This window comes from Acanthaster planci, linkage group LG06 (assembly GCF_054643075.1).
Source record: "Acanthaster planci isolate LZ-2023a linkage group LG06, COTS_SCS, whole genome shotgun sequence".
Classification (NCBI taxonomy): domain Eukaryota; kingdom Metazoa; phylum Echinodermata; class Asteroidea; order Valvatida; family Acanthasteridae; genus Acanthaster; species Acanthaster planci.
The window spans coordinates 17,070,080-17,091,226 of NC_141782.1; the positions used below are offsets into that span (position 1 = coordinate 17,070,080).

Sequence of the window (21,147 nt, forward strand, 5' to 3'; positions counted from 1 at the left end):
CGTCATGTCACACAGATAAATGTCACACGTATGACACGTCATGTCACACAGTTGTGTTTTTCTATACTACCAAATAAAGGACATTTTGTTACCCATGGTGCCTGCACTACAACACTCCTCCCATTGACTAAGTACAAGAACTTACCATCAAGAACTACAGACAGATTACTCTGCACAGAGAAATATCCCTTATTCCCTCAGTGTTCTGTCTTCTATGGTAAAGTAAAATATGTATTCCAGAACTTCCCTGTAAAAGAGCTTCTTCCCTGCCATCTTGGAAAAGTCTGTAACTAAACAGTCCCAAAGAGAGTATTCACTTTGAGAGAATGTGGAGAGCTGTGTTACCCCAGTCAGTCCCATCTGTTTAAGAATGTCCGTCCTGTTGGTTTGTAGTCTTTGATGGAGAGACTTGACACCGAGTTTGAGAAGAATGCCAAGTTGTCGGCTGAGCTGCGGGAAGGGTCGGACAGCAAACAGCAGCTGTTGGAAACCTTGGAGGTGATGGAGCAGCTACGAGCCAGTAATAGTCAGCTTCACAACCTCTGCAGCGAAAAGGTGAGGAATAACCCCATTAATGTTGCTTCTTAGTGGTTCTGGAATTATTTATGTTTACGACACTGTCAGGAGATGTTTAAAGGTGGTCATGCAACTGAAAAATTGACCCACAATCCTTTGTACTTGTCACTGCAGTGTTAGGGGTCAGTAGCCAATAAAAACTGGTGACGTTATGACAGAGTTCAAATGATTGAACTTTGACATGGTCGCTGACGTATCTTCATGTCTGAGCCAGTGCACAATAATCGCCATAGCTAACAAACTTAACGGTAAAAAAAACAAGCAAACAAAAACTGCAGTTTGACTTATATAGCTTTATGGGAAAATTCTTTTACTCTACTTCCATAATGGACTCTTTACACTGGATGAGTGTGGAGCCTAATAAATTTCAAAACAAGAATTTTCAAATGGCTTTAGAAATTGTTTAAAGTTTTTTTAACAGTTGAGAGATGGCTTTTAATATATTCGAGACGGGACTTGGCATAGATTTGCATTGCTGTTTGGAAGCAACTGCATCTCCTACATGGTGCAATGGCAAATGAAGGAATAATAAATGTAAGTGCTACATATTGGTGAGGCCAAGACACCCGTTTTCAATTTATCAAAGGATACTCATCTGACAAGAGCCAAGGACGATTTGGATGCAGCTTCTGGGACGATAGCGGTGCTGCAGAAGAGAGCAGTGGAGGATAAGGTATGACGAGACTCGATGAGCCTTACCTTGGTGGTCATGATCCTACCCTGGCTATCTTTGGAACACTGTATGAAAACCCGAGCCATAGAGTCAACAAAACTGCAACAGTTGTCAAAGTTGGATGCCCGTGAAGCGTAGCGACTCAGCAATTCAAATTCACATGCCAGGATGTGCCATCCTGAAAAGCGAATGTCCTGCTTGATTTTCTGTAGCATTATGTACATGTAATTCATGAGTTTTCACTGAAATTTTACTCCAAAGATTGGCCCTTGATAAGCAACAGTTTCATCAGCTTTGCAGATTCTGAATAGGGTCATTTTAATATTCTTAGCATTAGCTCATGTCAATCTTCGCATGCAAGGAATAATTTAAAGAATATCTTCAGAAAACTAAATAGAGAGTTTCTTTTGTATTTTTTGAGAAGGAATTTATTTCATACAAAATGTCAGCAGAAGACAAATGTGGACTTTCAATCGTTGCTTTCAATGAATTCTTTGAACTTTTGGTGAAGCATAAAAATATCTATTGATTTTACAAAGTGCAAAATGAAAAGCTTGAAGGGAAAAGCAATTTTTGGTCCTATTGTTGGGCATACATATTTAGCTGCCTTTAACTTTAGTCCCTCGTAATGCCTTAAAATGCACTTTTAGAATACATTATTGTAACCAAATAAATGAATTTCGTTTTTCATTTCACTGCTTTTTCACCTCCAAATATTTGATTTTGTAATTGAGTTCCTGATAATTGATTGCATTATGAAGATTTGAATTATTGGTGCAACTCTGGATAACTGTGTCTTGCCCTCCCTACCTTTGTTTATTTTTAGGACGCCCTAGGCCGCATGGTGGGCACTGTTCACGACCTCCGCCAGACAATCCTGCTGAAGGATGACTCGCTGAACCTTGCCAGCCAGGAGCTGCAGGACACCAGGCACTGCTGCGAGTCCCTGCAGGCCGCCCAGGGGGAGTACAGGAACGAGGTGCAGGGGTTGCAGAGGGAGCTAGAGGAGCTGACAGAGGAGATGAACAGCCTGGGCTGCGCTCACAACATGGAGGTAAGGGGTCGTGGTGGTGAGACTGGTGGTGATGATTGATGGTGGTGGTACTGATGTTAATTTACATTTTCCCCAGTGGCTAGTTAACGTTTCCGAAGAAGCATCTGCTATTACAACACATGAAAAGAAAATCTGTAACCCACCTGTGTATGTAAAGACTTTGAGAAACTACATGAACTAGGAGTATTGGTACACTGAACACTGGAATGCTATAATATGGTATCACATTGGTACACCAATATGCATGTGGATGGATTTGATTCAAGCAGGTTTTATTCATTTGAAATAGGTGAGTCCCCAAAGTACATTAGGACCCTTCATGACAAAGGAAATAGGCAAATTAGTTGAGCAGATAATCTGAGATTTGCGATCCAGTAAATCAGAGATCAGAAATTGGAACACATTGTGAGTCGTGTCAGACAAATGGGTGAAATTCTGTAACAGGGGTTTAATAGGGCGGAAAGATTTCATGGAATGCCTTTGTCGCAGTCATTAGAATGGCCTTTGATTTGAATTAGGATGATTTGTTCATAACTCATTTAAAGCTTTGTCTTTCCATGAGGTTGAGGCACCTTATGTGATGTCTGACACATTTGCAAATGGGGTGTAAGGGTCTCCCGTGGTAACTGTTATGGAATGTTTCAAAGCATCTTGACATTTGTCAGCAAGGTATCTATAGAGAAAATGCAGTTCCAGACATAACATGGCCTCCGCACCACCCCCATCCTTTGCACTCAGATGGAGATGCTTCAAGAAGAGCTAGATGAGGTCAGAGGTCAGTACCAGAGCCTGATGGGAGAGATGACAGAGCAGGAGAAGCACCTTCAGGCTGCTCAGGCAGAGTGTGAGGCCAGTGCCGGACAGTTAGTCGCCCTTAAGAAACAGGTCAGTCAGTTGCAAACCTTTTGTCGACTTGAAATCAAGTAGGTCATTGGGCAATTTTATTCACCCACAGTGCGCTTATGGACATACTGCATGCACCGTTCCAGTTGCGGGGATGGAATAGAAACATCTTTGAACCCATTAAGCACCTGTTCTCATTCCCATTACTGACTTGAATATCTGTTCTCAGCCTTGTGCGCGAAGAGTGGAGTGTGCTCCAAAAATTGGACGGGGTAGTCTAATTGGTTAAGAATCAAAGGGAAGTATGAATATTCATGTTACTTTTTTGGTATGTGTGATTTAGCAGGTCTCCTACATACAGTAGATACACGGCGTGCACTGGCACGATTTCACATAAGGAAAATGAGCCCGTTTTGCCTTTTATCATCATAATCTCATTTTTTCTCACTCGGATACATGCTGGTGGCAGGCAGCACTGAAATGTATGGAAGAAGTATGTGCCATTGTCTATGGCTTGCTGAAAATGTGAAATTCCAGTGCTCTGACACTCACGAATGGAGGCAGTTACAGAATTACAAAAACTCTTAGTTTAACCACTTGCTGCCGGGGACCCGTTTTCAAGCACATAGCCGGAGAGCCCGAAACCGGCACAAAAGAGCTGGGCCTTGTATCAAAAGACTGTGCTTCGCACAAAAGACTGAGCTGGTGCACATTACCGACATTTTTTCACTCTCAATAGTGGAGATAATCCAGCCTTGTTTTGAAACAGTATACCGTGGTTTGGGGGATTTAGAGCGAGCGGATTACCACTGGGGACAAAAGCGCTCCACCACTGCAGCGATGAGCCACACAGCACCGCTGTATGCTAATCTGGCCCCTTTTGAAAAGAGGCCACCAGCGCACTGTGCCAGGCTCGTGAACAAAAGGAAATTATATAACACCGCACAGTCTGGGCTCTTTTTACAAGGGTGAAGGCCTGGCTGAAATACTCAGGCGTCAATAGATTTTGTCTGTCAGGCTAGAGTGGCCACCAGACAGTAATTTGTATGGGGGTAAACGTCCACTAAATGAAGTGATAAAATTTTGAAGAATTTTGAAAACTGAAAATCTTGAAAATCGCCCGTACAGTGTATGTGTGCACTGCATTTTTCAAACCACCCAGCTGCAAGTAGTTAAAAATTGCAGTTCTTTTGAGACTTTATGAACTATTTGTAAATGAATAGAGTGTACGTTGCAGTCTAAAACCGCTGGTTATCCATTTTCTTTTATCAAACTTGTTCCAATGAAGACGTACCTCATTTGGCAGTAGCACTTCCAGGCTAACAAGCAGGTTGTGAATTCTGCAAAAATGGCATGGCATATGCCAAAGCTGATAAGGTCTGTTCGTACTTCAGGCAAATGCAGAAGCAAAGCGAATTTGACATCATGAAGTGTTTCCAGTGAAATTTCTGTGGGTTGAAATGCTTCAACTTTTTGTGGATATGCAGCACGGATACTTGACCTGATGTCCCAAAAACTGACTTCATGCTTGCTTTCATGCCGATTATGCACAGACTACCACAACGAAACCAAACTACCCAAGCTTCGTGGACATGCAAAGGGAAACTGCGTTTTAAATGCTCAGTGAATCATGGACTCCAGGTGGTGGCAGGGCACACCGGGCAGCGTATAATGCAGTGGTTACATGTGCATTCAATTAGCTACCATAGGCTACACAGGTTTAACCTCGTCCCCACTATCCCGCTTGTTTGACACAGCAACACACGATCATCCCTAGGGTAGGACTGTCCCGTGTAAGCTAATCAAACAACCACTGCATATAGCAAACCAGGGACCCTCTTTTTTGTGTCTGTGTTTGTAGAAATCTGGCGAATTCCTTTCAGATTTTCAGAAGGGGTGCAGTAGGTCCAATAACCTAGGGTATATAGCTTAGGGATCCTTTGGGGGAGGGGTCTCCTTTGTCACATATCAGGCAGAGTAGCCCAGTCAGTGAGCCACTACACTGGTGAAAGCAAGCTCCTAATCCTGTCAGTAATCTGGAGAGAGCATCGTCAGCTCTTTCTGTTCAACAGTGACAAAAAAATTTACGGCACTCTGTACGAGAAAAAATACAGTTTTAGAAAAATGGCAACTTGCCATGAACAAGACACTAGCCAAAGATTTCAGACTCACTACTGGACTAAACTTTCTCGTCTGTGATATCAGGAAATAAGTGGTGAAGATTTGAATATTTCCTGTTATTCCCAACCCAACCCCCCTTTTCAAGGTGAGCACATATATCTCTACCTGTCCCTCCCAACTAGCGTGACCAGTGTGTTACAGCAGGACCAATTTCATAGAGCTGCTTAAGCACTAAATTTGCTTAAGCACAAGAAAATTTTGCTTGATAAATCAGGTTATCAGCCAAAACTCCATGTGATGTATACTGTTTTGGGATCGTATTTAGCTTTCTTTTGGTTAGCGTGACAATCTCATAGAGTTTGAGCTGGTAACCTTTGTTTTTTTAAGCAAGGTTTTTCACACTTATGCAAATTTTGTGCTTGTTTCCACTCAATTCAATTGACAAACTTTCTTGTAGAACAACTAGTGTATTGAAATTTCAACCGGCCAGGAACTGCACTTGCCGTGTGCCCAAACTTTCCTGAATGATAATTCATGTCAGGCATGATTCAAATCTTTGCTTATATCCACACCGTAAAGGTAGAAAGGAATACAATTATATTGCAACCAAATGACAATCCAGTCGGAAGTCCATGTCAGTCATTGCACGGATAATTCAGATATTGCTTTCCTAAATGTTTACAAACCACTTACAGCAAGGCCAATTACATGTCCATGGTATAAGCCAAATGACAGTTACAGATCGTACACGTCCCCAAACTACAAATTGCATGGTTATAAATTTACACCGACGTATCCGGCAACAAGCAATTTGGACTGATCATACCTCCTGTTTACATCTTATTTTGCTGCACTACATAATTTATTAAAGCCTAAGACTGAATCTACTGTACATGCACCGATGGCTTATAATAGGTTTCAAAATTGCTGAGCACCAAATGTGTAAACCTTTCACAAGAAAACACTGCATTAAAAGCTACATGTACATGTAGCTGTGATTAGCCACAGAAGTGTAATATGTGTGGAGTTAAGTAACATTTTCTGGTTTTACTGCTAGAAACCAGTGTTTTTCCAGAATAGAACAGGTGTGCCCAGACCAACGTACACGCTCATCTGCATGTGCTTCAGATTAGTGCCCATGTACGTACTTCAGTGGGCCTCTCCATCGATGATGCCCCTTGCACTTTTGTTGGCTTGTGTCCACTGAACTTCATAGGTAAACACACACGTGAACAAAGTACGGCATCATCAAGACAGAGATCCTATTACTGTACATGTATACATGTACTATGTTCCTTAAGACGTGTCATACTGCTACTTTTGTCTAATACTGCGTTGTATGAACACTCATTTAGCCGTCATGCTCAGTTGGGCAACTAATTCAGGCTTCAGTGTGAGATTCATGGCAGGTACGTGGTTGAATTCAGTCTCAGAGACATCATTTTATCAAGCTGGTTATCTTTTTTTTTTTTCAGAACAGCCCATGTATACTATGTTGGAAGAAAATCCAAGACCGAAGTTCTTGCGAAATATCGTAGTTGGTGCTTGTTTCATAATGGGTGTGACAAGCGTGAATGAGCTTGTCATGTTGTGAGCCAACATGCACGTTCATATTTGAATTACGGCCATTGGTAATCAGAAGTTATCAGAATTACATGTACAAAACATTGTTATAAAAGAATCAGCATTGCCCGCAAATCAAACATGATTTACTATATTATTCACATACAAATAATATGCCTTTGAACAGGTACAAAACATAAGTTCTTGATAGTGTGTGGATATACATGTACATACATGTACAGAACATGTTTATGTGCCAAGTAGCATTCTGAATGCCCCAGCAATGGAAATTTGAAAAGTGCAAATCATATCAGTTAAACATGACGTCCACCATAGCGAATGATGAAATGATTAAACTCTACATGTAGATATCATTGTTAATTCCCTACACCGATAGCATGTTAGAGTCAAGATGCAGTGGAATACATACATGTAGCATTGTTAGCACATTATATGACACAAAGCCACATTCAACTGATACATGTTCAAATGATCTTCTGGATTGCAATGTACCTGCTCAACACTCCATTTGAAGTGGTTTGTTATATAATAGATCAGTGCTGTATTCGAATCCATCACAAGTCCCTGTAAGTTCATCACAAGTCATTCAGTCTTAAGCCAATTTATAAGCTTTTCATAGGAGCTGTGACAGAAGCATTCCTTTGTCACTGTTGTCCTTGTTACTCATGACTGGCCTTGTGAAGGGACTTGTGACTGGACTTGTTAAGGCACTTGTAAAGAAGGACTTGTGATGGACTGGAATACAACACTGTCATAGATTACTGGCTATGGCAACAGTTACATCTCTTTCTCAGTGTGTGGAATCCAATATATACTGTTCCGTGGAGAACCTTCCTGAACTCTCTATTCTGCATAAGTAAGATGAGTCCATCAGTCCAGTAAGACGTGTAAAAGATGGCTGCAGCGAATGTGCTTAGATACTGAGAGGAATATTCACTACAGAAAGAAATGATACTGTGAGTAAAAGAATCCGGCACACAGATAAACACATCAAATGTTACAGCCACGGTGGTGAAAGACTTTGAGCTGATTCTTGGGGGGACGTTAGCTCCATCTGCTGCTTCTTGGTTTTCTTGGGCAATGCGCCGAGCTCGTCGTCTGGCAATCACCGTAATGTGGAGGTATAAAACCACAATGGTCATCAGACTGATTGAAACGATTCCAAGACATATCAGACAAATTAGGCTACCACTTAGGGGTCTGCATGACATTACTGTCAAGACAATGCTAGTCAATATAACAACCACCCAACTGCATACAACAGCAATCCCTGCCCTGCGGAGTGTCATTAGCCGTGGGTAGTACAGACACCAGGCAATAGCGAGGTACCGGTCAGTGGTCACCAGCAACAATGACAACAGGCACTCCAAGAAAAACACACTTTCAAGAATATCATGTAGCATGTAAAGTGCACGGTGAACAGAGCATGTTGCCTGCTTACAGGTTATGAGTGGGAAAAGCACAGACAGTCCCATACCAAGATCTGACAGGCTGAGAGAGGTCATGAAAATTCTTGTCCATGTTTGAAAGGTGCTCATCCGATAGATGACAAGCAAGCATAATGGATTCCAAGTCAAAATGAGCACAAGATTCAGTACAGATTCAGATGTTGCATTATCACGCCAAGCCATGACGATGCTTGAAGATTTGCGGCTTAGGCTGCTAGTCTGTGTGACACACGTGGTGCAGCTTGTTGTTGACAACAAACAAGCATAGGGGATGCCAAGCCGGTATCATCGCAAGATTTGGTGTGGAGGTCATCCACAGGAGATGTGTCAGCAGACAGAGCAATGGGGATGCTTTGGAGAACTACAGCACTCTCTCTGAAGCTGTGGCTCTTTGCAATCGGCTCTGTGGCTTTTTCTTTATAGCCTTCCTGTAGTCTTTTCCTTGGTAACTGGCGTGTTTGGCAACCTGTCTCCTTACCCTTGTTGGCTTTTACCCTTGTGTAATTAGCCCTGCTGAGTTTGACTGACATTAATGTACATGTATTTGTATGCACGCTTCCTTGTCATTTGTCATGTTCAAATACCCCATCTGAATTGTACAGTTAAAGTCATTAGATCACAAAGACACTCAACTTCTCAGTGACGTGATAATGACAGCGAGGTATGTGAGAAATATATGACAGTCACCACAAGTGTTTTGAGGAGCTCATTTGTTCACGTCTTTACCCTTAATGCAAGGTGGTTTAGGCAGCAGCAATTAGGTCAACAAAGGAAAGGCAGGGTCTTGAGATGTTTGACAGCTCCATGTAGATACTTGAGCTAATGGGAGTAGGTAGGCCTATTATGATGTGAAAGGAAACTCATTCGGCAGGAAAGGTACATGTACTCAACAGGTGTATGAACAGTTCATTACAAGATAGGGAATATCTGTGGTTCCAGATTTAGCTGAAAATCAGCTCCGTTTCCCACTCCACCTCCTTTAAGAGTGGAGCCCTCTTGCCACAACTGGCAGGATGATAGACAGGTAGATGTTGTATATCAAACCAAGCTGTGGTATTGCTTGGATTAACCCATCCAAATGAATTGTCATAACTAAACCGCTGGACCATTCCTTGGAACAATCAGCTTGATTGATCTCCGTGTTTAATGACTATAATAATCACCTGTACTTTCAGAAAGGAAGAGGCGCCAAATGTTCTGCTCATGCAGATTTTGTGTCTCCAGTTCATCAAGCAAAGTACATTTAGATGCTCTTATTCCAATGACTTGGTTACGTGTCCACGAATATATATTCAAATTACAATCATCGCTTCCTCGAGGTATTTTGCTCTTTTGTTGCCTCTAAACAACGGTCCCATATCCTCCTTAAAAGTCTAACTGGTAAAAGAGGTATTTTACCACCTTTGATGTGGTATCTTTTGAAATCTCTTTGCAAAATAAAAACGTTAATTGTAAACTGATAAAGTCATACTTTACAAATTAAGTGCTGCGAAGGGGTTTGTAACTTTTTCAACTGCTTGGGCTGTAATTGGTGTGCAGGCTCCAAACCAGTTTTAAGCATGCTGTTTAAAACTTGCCAAACACTTGTTTAATTCATTTAAAACAAACAACCTGCAAGCAGTACTGGCTCCCTTAATGTAGAGGGTGAAATCTTCAAAGCACTAATCATTTTTGTCTGACTAAAAGTGGTTGTGCTTGGGGAAAAAATTGGTACATAAAGGAAACAAGAATGCCCCAACAGTGTCAGCTCATCCTGATGACAAACTAAGGGATTTCTGTTGCTTTATTGGCAACCTACATATAGATTTCAGATGAGCCCTACTGGTAGGTCTGTGCCATATTTTCACAGTGAAAAACGTTTACCAAATCCCTTTAGCCACCTACACCTGTATACCCCATTCACAAGCTGACAGACTAACCAGACTGTATGCTCCACTGCTGATTGTTTCTGTGTTTGTCAGTGGCTTGCATTGGGTGGGTAACGAGAGAACGCTTTTTGAAATCAAATTAAATCTTCACAAGTAAGGTCATATAACTGTACACGTACATCTATGTGGGGGGAGGCAGACTTGGAATACACCCGTATCAAGGTATGAAGTGCATGTACATGTATTCTCCCAAATTTGGTTTAATGAACAATTGCAGAATATTTCAATTTGTCATTTTTTACCCAGATTTTGTTAACTTTGCATTTCAACACCAGAAAATCATTCAAATGAATGAATCTTGATGATACCAATTTATATTCCTAGAGTTTAGGTATCCCTGTCACAAGTGCAGAAACCTTGATAAATTAAGTTTGCTGGTATCGCTTTAAAATTGGTAGAGAGTGACCTGTGAAGTCTTCATGTGTGAAGTTTGAAGCTGATGATGTCATCATACCAGAAGTTACAATGAAAAGACCATTTAGTTATAAAAATATCTAACAAATCAACCATGAAAGATACATGTACATCTATCTGGAATTTTGCATTAAATGATATTATAAACAGTGCCTTCTATTGTCCTAGGCATTTGGCTTGTCTTACTGTCTACACAGGTACAAAAATGTAACCTACCAATCTAAAAAAACAACTAGTCGGACCCTTGAAAATTCTATGCACACATACAGTAGCAGTGTTTTGGTTTAACACACACATGCACTTAGTACTGTGCAGTCCGTACATGTATGCGATTGCTCCGTTGACGCTGGGCCAAATTAACTCATAGCTGTGGGGTGCAGTCTAGTTGTCCAATAAAGGACTGCGGACTTAAAGATCTTGGTTTGATTCCCGCCCATTCCAGTTATTAACTAATTAATTTTTTCTCCAACTGGAAGAGGTGCCCGAAACGGCTCAGTGTTTGCCTTGTCTCGTTTACATGTATTTTGCAGGTGTTTATAGCTGTACATATATTTGCATTGTACAGTCCAAAACTTTTGTGTTCCTTGCATGTTTTTCTACCATAACTACATGCACAATGGTGATCTAGTGATTGCCTTTATACATGTAACTGACTCTTGTTAGGTAGGAAACACAGAGGCATGGTAAGGCATTGGTAAGCACTGGTGCAGTGAACTTATAGACTGATAGGACAAGGGCATGCATCCTTTGTATAAGTAACATATGTCAAGGTAGAAGCAAGAGGTTGCAAAAGTCTTGAAAATCTTCTGTGTTGTCTCTGAAATATTTTACATGACACATTTACATACATGTACATGTATCAAGCGTGATTACAGCTGCAGTCCCGAGTCAGTGAATGGAATCGTGCAGACACTGCTCTGTAGAGAACCTTCCTGAACTCCCTGTTTTGCATGTGTAAGATGATTCCATCGGCCCAGTAAGACATGTAAAAGATAGCTGCCGTAAATATTTGTAGGGACAAGCTTACACCAATGTTCATCACAGTGAGAAATGAAACTGTCAAATAAGGAATCCAGCACACGGATAAAAATGCCAATGTTACAGGCACGGTGATGAAAGACTTGGAGCTGATTCTTGGGGGGAGGTTAGCTCCATCTGCTGTCACTTGGTTGTCTTGGGCAATGCGCCGAGCTTGTCGTCTGGCAATCACCAAAATGTGGAGATATAAAATCACAATGGTCAGCAGGATCAGTAGAATGAATCCAATAAGTGTAAGATTTATTACTCTAATGTTCTCATAGCTGCACATATTTAGCATAAACCACACAGTCATCACAGTGGCAGACATTATGGCCAACACCCAACTACTGACCACAGCAATCACTGCTCTACGAAATGTCATCAGTCGTAGGTAGTGAAGACACCAGGCAATAGCGAGGTACCGGTCAATAGTCAGTAGTAATAGTGACAGCAGACACTCCAGCAAGAAAATAATGCGAAGAATTGTCTGTGCGGTAAATGCAATTGGTCCCACATCCATGTACGTGTAGAAAATGTTGGGTAAAAGTACAAGCAGTCCCACACCAAGATCTGATACTGCGAGAGATGTCATGAAAGCTCGTGTCGATGGCTGAATGGTATTCATCTGGTGGAGAACAAGCAAGCATATTGAATTCCAAATCAAAATCAACAGAAGATTCAGTGCAGTTGTGACAGTTACAATAAGCTTTGGCAAGTCATCCGTATCTTCAGTAGATGTGTTTCCAGCGATAGCCATGATGCAGCTTGGAGAGTGTCTTGTCTTGTCCAAAGCTGCTGCTCCTTCCTAGTGCTGTTCAAGTGTTCCATTGTGCTATTCATCGTTGGCATTTGCTCTTCTCGCTTAGCATAGCCGTGATCTTTTCCTGTGTAGTGTGCGTGTGATTGACAGCCTCCTTCCTGGCTCTTGTTCTCAATTTAATATGCCTGTTCTGGATGCTGTCCGGAGGATGGGCCCAAGATGGCAAGTGCATTTGACGTGTTCATTTACATCCTATGTGTATTTGTATTGCACGGTCAAAATAATAACACAGAGAGTGCATCCCACTTCTAAGATGTACATGTTTGTATCGTTACAACTGAGAAATGGACAACTGCTATAGTGAATTAGTAATTTATAATGATGGTAAATGCTGAAGGCAAAATGGAAGTTTGACAGTTCCTAAACTGGTCCACTAGAATGTGTATGTACATACACATGGAAGAGGATAATACGGATGAACGGTATAATTCACAGTACTGTACTCACATTAGATGTATTATCAGACAAGGCCAAGGTCAACACAGCACAAATGCATTTTACTCTAGATAATGAACGCCGGAGTTCTTTTGCTGCATTAATAGATTACCTTTTCCTATTTGTCAGGTCCACGTTGATTGATGTTATTAATGCACCAAGGATCTAGCTTTACACGTAATTTCCTCTCAAAGTTTGTTATCTAGTTCATCAATCGAAGTAATGGTGGCCGCCACTCTTCCGTTTTATTTCTTATTAACAAGTATCGTGATTCCAAAAGTACGTGTACTTGGAAGTTTAATCCCTGCCCCGAGAATGCCAGTCTGTTTTAAAAAAAAATCAATCAGTGAATTGTACGTGTAGGTGCTCTTATGCTTGTGGTGTAGTACATGTACGTTGAGCAAGTGTTTTACTGCGACATACGGCACGTACTTAAAGACTTGGAGTTTTGATTCCCCCAACAACAGTCGAGTTGTACATTTTGTGGATTTTTTTTTCACACTGAAATTTGCTTGTATCTGAACTTTAACCCACATTTCTCTTTTGTTTGTGGACCTTCTATGCATCTTTCCACTCCGAATGATATCTCCAGATATTTTAGTGTTGAAGTATTGGTTGAGCACAAGTTAATGAACTTTGTACAACTTGTTTTTTGACAAATGTGTATACTCCTGAACACATTTGAATGACGGTATTCTGTCACTAATACATGTGGCTCCTCATCCTTATCTGCCAGCTGGCAGAAGCACCCCCTCATTGGCTGAAAAGAGTCATGTTGGTGGGGAGTGTTCAACAGCTGCATCTGAAGCTTTTTAGAGCTAGGCCTAGGTCTCCACTCCATTAGAAATACGGGGAGAGGCACTGCTCTACTGAGACATGACCTTTGCAATATTCTGTCTAATTAAACCCTGGTTTCCGCTGCATGATTTTTCCTAAAACAGAAGCACTCGTAAAGGAATCATGCTGTTTGCACGGTCTGTGCATCCTCTGGTACAGTACATGTACATTGTGCAGTAAATAAATAAGGAAGTACATGTACATTGTACATGCGTGTAACCAGTGAAGTGCAGTTCCTTCCAAAGGAACTACCATTGCTTTGAAAATCGGACACTCTTGGTCCTGCTTGAGGTGGAATCATGATTGCAATATGTAGATTTCGTCTGAATCACTGATTAAACTGAGTCATCCATGAGCCTTTGGATCAAGTTTAAGTTACAGTGACCATGACAGTCACAAATACATGTACAGTGCATCTGCAGCCATATCCAAGCTGTTGTTGCTTCTAAGAGTTAAACTATATATGTAAGTGCAATCCTGCATGATCTGTTTATCAACATGGAAACCTTTAACCATCCACACCAGTTTGTACACAATTTAGGCATTTTCAAGATGGAAATTTTCCATCTAGTTCTCCTGCCTGGTCCCACTCTGTTAAATCTGTCATACACAGTATGAAACTAGTTTAATGGTTTAAACATGTATTTCATTCATGTCCTAATTATTACTATCAGTTGGTATTTTTTACTATGAAGCTACTAGCCAGGCTAGCAAATGCCAGTTGCAGTATAACCTTATTGCCAATTGTTTTCTTCATTCATGTCCTAATTATTACTATATCAGTTGGTATATTTTACTCTGAAGCCAATAGCCAGGCTAGCAAATGCCAGTTGCAGTATAACCTTATTGCCAATTGTTTTCTTCATTCATGTCCTAATTATTACTATATCAGTTGGTATATTTTACTCTGAAGCTACTAGCCAGGCTAGCAAATGCCAGTTGCAGTATAACCTTATTGCAATTGTTTTCTTCATTCATGTCCTAATTATTACTATATCAGTTGGTATATTTTACTCTGAAGCTACTAGCCAGGCTAGCAAATGCCAGTTGCAGTATAACCTTATTGCAATTGTTTTCTTCACTCATGTCCTAATTATTACTATATCAGTTGGTATATTTTACTCTGAAGCTACTAGCCAGGCTAGCAAATGCCAGTTGCAGTATAACCTTATTGCCAATTGTTTTCTTCATTCATGTCCTAATTATTACTATATCAGTTGGTATATTTTACTCTGAAGCCAATAGCCAGGCTAGCAAATGCCAGTTGCAGTATAACCTCATTGCCAATTGTTTTCTTCATTCATGTCCTAATTATTACTATATCAGCAGACTAATACTGGATCTGGATACTGGATACTAGATACTGAATACGGGATACTGAGGAGCTGTGCAATGATGCAGGACTTAAATACAAGTAGAAACAGGATGTAGTTAAAGTCACAAAACTTAAGAAAAGAAAGTCTTAGTCACATGACTTAGTTGGATTTTTAGAACAGTGACTGTGAATGAATAATTTCACCTTAAAACAATGTCCTTGATGGATGATAGTACAAGCTTAAATGAAGCATGGTGAAGTGTGCCTAGCCTCTGGGCTAACAAGGTCAAATAGGCGGAAGCAATATACATGTACATGTACACTGTACAAGATACTGTGTGGTTGTACTCTTACAAGGAAAATGCAGTGAGTATTGTGCCTAAGAAATGGCAAACAGGATATGTACAGGACATGAAAAAAATTATCAAAGTTAAAAATGAAGATTCTGAATGCTAAATTCACTAAAAGAAATAAATGCAAGTAATTCAAGCAATTGTGCAGAAAATGCTACAAACGCATAGATGTACATGTAGGTCCTCTCTGTGTAATATTTTTACTGGAATAAGAGTTTACACTGGATTGAGGTCCTCTGTTGTTTGTGAGGTACATTGTAATTGCACAGATATCAAGCCTGGTACCAGTTACATCTCTGTCCCAGAACATGGAATCCAGCAGATACTATTTTGTGGAAAACCTTCCTGAACTCCCTGTTTTGCATGTGTAAAATGATTCCATCGGCCCAGTACGACATGTAAAAGATGGCTGCCGTAAATATTTGTAGGGACAAGCTTATGCGAATGTTCACCACAGTGAGAACTATTAATGTGAGATAAGGAATCCAGCACACGGATAAAAAAGTCAGTGTTACAGCCACGGTGAAGAAAGACTTGGAGCTGAGTCTTGGGGGGAGGTTAGCTCCATCTGCTGCCACTTGGTTTTCTTGAGCAATGCGCCGAGCTTGTCGTCTGGCAATCACCAAAATGTGGAGATATAAAATCACAATGGTCAGCAGGATCAGTAGGATGAATCCAATAAGTGTAAGATTTATTACTCTAATGTTCTCATAGCTGCACATATTTAGCATAAACCACACAGTCATCACAATGGCAGACATTATGGCCAACACCCAACTACTGACCACAGCAATCACTGCTCTACGAAGTGTCATCAGTCGTAGGTAGTGCAGACACCAGGCAATAGCGAGGTACCGGTCAATAGTCAGTAGCAATAGTGATAGTAGGCACTCCAGTAAGAAGATGTTTCCCAGAATGATTTGTGGTGTGAGAAGTGCAGTGGATCCTATGTAGATGCTGATAACGGATGGGATAAGTACAAATAATCCCACACCAAGATCTGATATGGTAAGACACATCATAAACACTCTTGTAGACAGTTGAACAGTTGTCATCTGCTTGATAACAAACAAGCACAGTGGATTCCATGTCATTATCAGAACAAGATTAAGTATAATTGGCAAAGTTAAAAGAGGTTTTGCCAGGTCACCTATTTCCACTGTACCTGTACATGTAGATGTATTCTCAGACCAAGCCATGGTGCTCCTTGAAGAGCTGAAGTGCTGCCTGTAGCTACTGCACTGTCCTGGCACTGGGAACTGAGCAGTTTAAAACTAAGCGTTATCGACTCATATTATGCTCTTTTAGTGCTCTTCGTGGTCTTTTCCTGCGTGCCATGTGTGATTGATGTATGCTTTCATCTTTAACTGCTGTTGACGTAGATTATTCTGACTCCAATGTAATTAGCGCCGCTTCTTTTGACTGACAATGCCTTGAATAGGATGTGCATGTACAAACTAGCACTTTGTTTTGTGCAGTCAGAGTAAATGATTAATTGACCGATTAGGTGCTTGACTTCTTACAGAGCTTTGCATCAATGAGGCTGATGATGAAGCCCAATAAAATTGACAGTTCAATGGAAAACATAACTTTCTATTGTGCCAGCTCCACCAAGGGATGGTTGGGAGGTAAAACAGGACATGAAATATCCAACATTTTCACAATGCATGGGGTGTTGGGGTCGAAGAAAAGCTTAGCAGGATTCCAGGGGGAAATGGCCTGGTCAGACAATAAAAACTGTTCCAGAGATGATGGTCGGCATAGTCTCTAATAATGTGAATTCTGTTGGGAAACAAGCCTCAGTTGTCAGCCATAAGTGGCAGTGTAATAAGCTGGTTAAGCTGCCATCACTGATCACTGCATACTGACTGTATAGCACATGCTCTCCCATCACTGTGCTTGAGCGAATGAAACCTGTACGAGGTATTTACTGGCCGTTTTTCTTAAATTGTTTTTGAAGTGAAGAAGGCTTGAGCGTGATCCAAGTCGAGGAGCTTTTACACTGGACGAATGCCTGTACCTGGCTCTTGATGATTAGAAAACATAGAGTCAAGCTTCTATGGACAGCATAAAGCAAACCTCCTCTCTGTGTATTATTTTTTAGTGGCACAGGAGTCCTCAGTGGCCTGGATTGGGGTCCTCTGTTGTCTGTGAGGTACATGTAATTTGGCATTGCTCAGATATCAAGCCTGGTACCAGTTACATCTCTGTCCCAGTGCATGGAATCCAGCAGATACTATTTTGTAGATAACCTTCCTGAACTCTCTATTCTGCATGTGTAAGATGAGTCCATCAACCCAGAAAGACATGTAAAAGATAGCTGCCGTAAATATTTGTAGGGACAAGCTTATGCGAATGTTCACCACAGTGAAAACTATTAATGTGAGATAAGGAATCCAGCACACGGATAAAAAAGTCAGTGTTACAGCCACGGTGAAGAAAGACTTGGAGCTGAGTCTTGGGGGGAGGTTAGCTCCATCTGCTGCCACTTGGTTTTCTTGAGCAATGCGCCGAGCTTGTCGTCTGGCAATCACCATAATGTGGAGGAATAAAACTGCAATTGTCAACAACATCAGTAGAATGATTCCAGTCAGTATGAGATTCATCACTTGAATGTTCCTGTAGTTGCACATGTTTAAAATGAGGCGTACTGCAATTAAAATGGCAGATAGTATAGCTAACACCCAACTACATATAACAGCAATCACTGCTCTGCGAAGTGTCATCAGTCGTAGGTAGTGCAGACACCAGGCAATAGCGAGGTACCGGTCAATAGTCAGTAGCAATAGTGACAGTAGGCACTCCAGTAAGAAGATGTTTCCTAGAATCATTTGTGGTATGAGAAGTGCAGTGGATCCTATGTAGATGCTGATAACGGATGGGATAAGTACAAATAATCCCACACCAAGATCTGATATGGTAAGACACATCATAAACACTCTTGTAGACAGTTGAACAGTTGTCATCTGCTTGATAACAAACAAGCACAGTGGATTCCATGTCATTATCAGAACAAGATTAAGTAGAATTGGCAAAGTTAAAAGAGGTTTTGCCAATTCACCTATTTCCACTGTACCTGTACATGTAGATGTATTCTCAGACCAAGCCATGGTGCTCCATGAAGAGCTGAAGTGCTGCCTGTAGCTACTGCACAGGCTGTCCTGGCACTTGGAACTGAGCAGTTTAAAACTAAGCGTTATCGACTCTTATTATGCTCTTTTAGTGCTCTTCGTGGTCTTTTCCTACGTGCCATGTGTGATTGATGTATGCTTTCATCTCTAACTGCTGTTGACGTAGATTATTCTGACTCCAATGTAATTAGCGCTGCTACTTTTGACTGACAATGCCTTGAATAGGATGTGCATGTACAAACTAGCACTTTGTTTTGTGCAGTCAGAGTAAATGATTAATTGACCGATTAGGTGCTTGACTTCTTACAGAGCTTTGCATCAATGAGGCTGATGATGAAGCCCAACAAAATTGACAGTTTAATGGAAAACATATCTTGTATTGTACCAGCTCTACCAAGGACAATTAACTGAAGGAATTGAATATCATGGAAGGTAAAACAGGACAGTGATATTCAACATTTTCACAATGCATGGGGTGTTGGGGTCGAAGAAAAGCTTAGCAGGATTCCAGGGGGAAATGGCCTGGTCAGACAATAAAAACTGTTCCAGAGATGATGGTCGGCATAGTCTCTAATAATGTGAATTCTGTTGGGAAACAAGCCTCAGTTGTCAGCCATAAGTGGCAGTGTAATAAGCTGGTTAAGCTGCCATCACTGATCACTGCAAACTGACTGTATAGCACATACTCTCCCATCACTGTGCTTAAATGATTGAAACCTTTACAAGGTATTTATTGGCTTGTTTCTTACATTTTAAGAATTCTTTGTGAAGTGAAGATTAAAACATCAGGTTTTGATCGGTTTCTGTGTTGGTCTTTTACTCTGACTTCATCGCCAGCAGCGAGCTTTGCATTTTTACTGAAAACTTTCGGTGACCTCCCAATGATGTGCACTTTCTGGAATTTCTGGGAACACCCTGTGGTTCAGTGATTGCGCTGTGGTTTATGGAAAAAATGCTTGAGTTTCCTGTGTTTTGAAAACAAAGTTAGTGCTACTTGAGAAATTCCAAACGTGTGAAGTTCCTCCAGCTTAATACATGGACCTGTATTCAGTATCACGATAAGCTGTCAAGTGAAGTGAAGTACATGTTGGAGGCCAAGTACATGTGCAGTTAAAACCACATTTAAAAATCATGTTGGGTTTTCTCCCATTGACACATACCATTGGCGGATACGTGGGGGGGAGCCAACAGGGTCACTACGGAATGGAGTAAAAGTTTTGGGGTGTTTGAAATATACTGAGATAAGTGCAATGTAGGGGACTACAGAGGACGTCATGCCAAAGCTCATAAATTTAGCCTTACTCTTCAGAAAGGCTATCAAACGCTACACAAAATTTCCCCAAATGCTTAGATCCCCCTCCAAAATAACGTGCTCCCACCCCGAATGTTTGGTTGCCGGGTATACATGTAGATGTGTTACAAGTCTTAAAACTAACAGTTCGACACTTTTAGTCAGGTGTTGGTAGACTTTGGACCATGGCTGTATATACATGCACTAGAACTGTAAATTTGAATATGTGGAGAAATCACATGTAAACATTCCTGGACTGCTTCCTTGCAGAACCCTCATGTAATGGAGAAACCAAGGTTGGCCAATTTTTTTATTTAGAAAAATTAGAAATAAAGTTTTTAAAACTTAAATCAGATGTTAAATTTAAATCAGATTTTTAAACATATTTCTTTTAAAATTGGAGGTACATGTAAGTCAGCCTAATCATCTTTTTCAAAGTGATCAAAATTAGCTGTATTAGCTTAAAATATTTGTTTTGTTACAAAATCGATAAACTCAAGGTTATCCTGTCAGGTTTTAAATCATGCTCTACTTCTGGTCCAAAGTAGAGGTCTGTATTTTTTTTTAAAAACACCAAAAACAATTTTGAAAGCACTGTGTTCTGACTGTTCTCCACATGTCGCTTTGAGTATGAGTGGAGTTACAGGTACTTCTGCATCACTGAGGTCATTCAGCCAGTGCCATGTCAAAGAGAGCAAGTACTTACCATTTTATAGAGAGCCTATATCTAACTCCTGACATGCTGTGAGATGATCACCAGCTAGAGATGTAGACTCGGGTTGACATTCATAAACACGTTATACATGTATGCAGGAAGTTGCTGCAGTGAGTGATGTACATGTAGGTCTGATAAAACCATTGTAAACGCATCAGCTCTGATCGTTTGTATTTTATAAGCTGAAAACAGTTACGAAGGCAGCAGTGATGTTTTCCTGTTCTTGATGTGCAGGTATCTGACAAAGAAGAGGAGATTGCAACACTGCAAGAGGTCTATGAGACCCAACTGGAAGAGGTCAAGACCAATCTCTCCACTGTTGTCATAGAAACGACCCCTCATCTAGACAGCCAAGAGCTGAAGCAGACAATTGACAACCAGGCCAGTGAGATTGAGTCATATCCTTTTGGGGTTGCATGACAGGGTTGGCGATTGGTAGAGCATGTCAAATGTATGTAACATGAAAGCCATGAAAATCGGGAAAATCTCCAGTGCTGAACAAAGTACCTCCTTGGCATTCTGTTCAAAAGCAACACTCGTCAAAGTTAAGGCTGAGGTCTATTTTCATATAGGATATACATGTACAGTA

At 40.9% G+C, this 21,147-nt stretch overlaps 2 protein-coding genes across 2 annotated transcripts in view; one reads left to right on the top strand and one right to left on the bottom strand.

Annotated features, from left to right (window-relative positions):
* LOC147798894 (kinesin-like protein KIF15) overlaps nt 1-21,115 on the top strand; it is a 41,194-nt gene extending 20,079 nt beyond the window's left edge. Inside the window, exons 23-27 of the mRNA XM_087138026.1 lie at nt 394-555; nt 1,163-1,249; nt 2,076-2,303; nt 3,042-3,188; nt 20,793-21,115. Coding sequence (XP_086994152.1) covers nt 394-555; nt 1,163-1,249; nt 2,076-2,303; nt 3,042-3,188; nt 20,793-20,978 — 810 coding nt within the window. The 3' untranslated portion in view covers nt 20,979-21,115. The remainder of the gene's footprint in view (nt 1-393; nt 556-1,162; nt 1,250-2,075; nt 2,304-3,041; nt 3,189-20,792) is intronic.
* LOC147798895 (melanocyte-stimulating hormone receptor-like) lies at nt 15,694-16,704 on the bottom strand. The gene has a single exon (XM_087137784.1). The coding sequence runs from the start codon at nt 16,618-16,620 to the stop codon at nt 15,694-15,696; it is 927 nt and encodes a 308-aa protein (XP_086993910.1). The 5' UTR covers nt 16,621-16,704.
* Nucleotides 21,116-21,147: the final 32 nt, after the last annotated feature.

Coding starts and splice junctions, on each gene's coding strand:
- LOC147798895 (XM_087137784.1), bottom strand. CDS start 16,620: ATGGCTTGGTCTGAGAATACATCTACATGTACAGGTACAGTGGAAATA.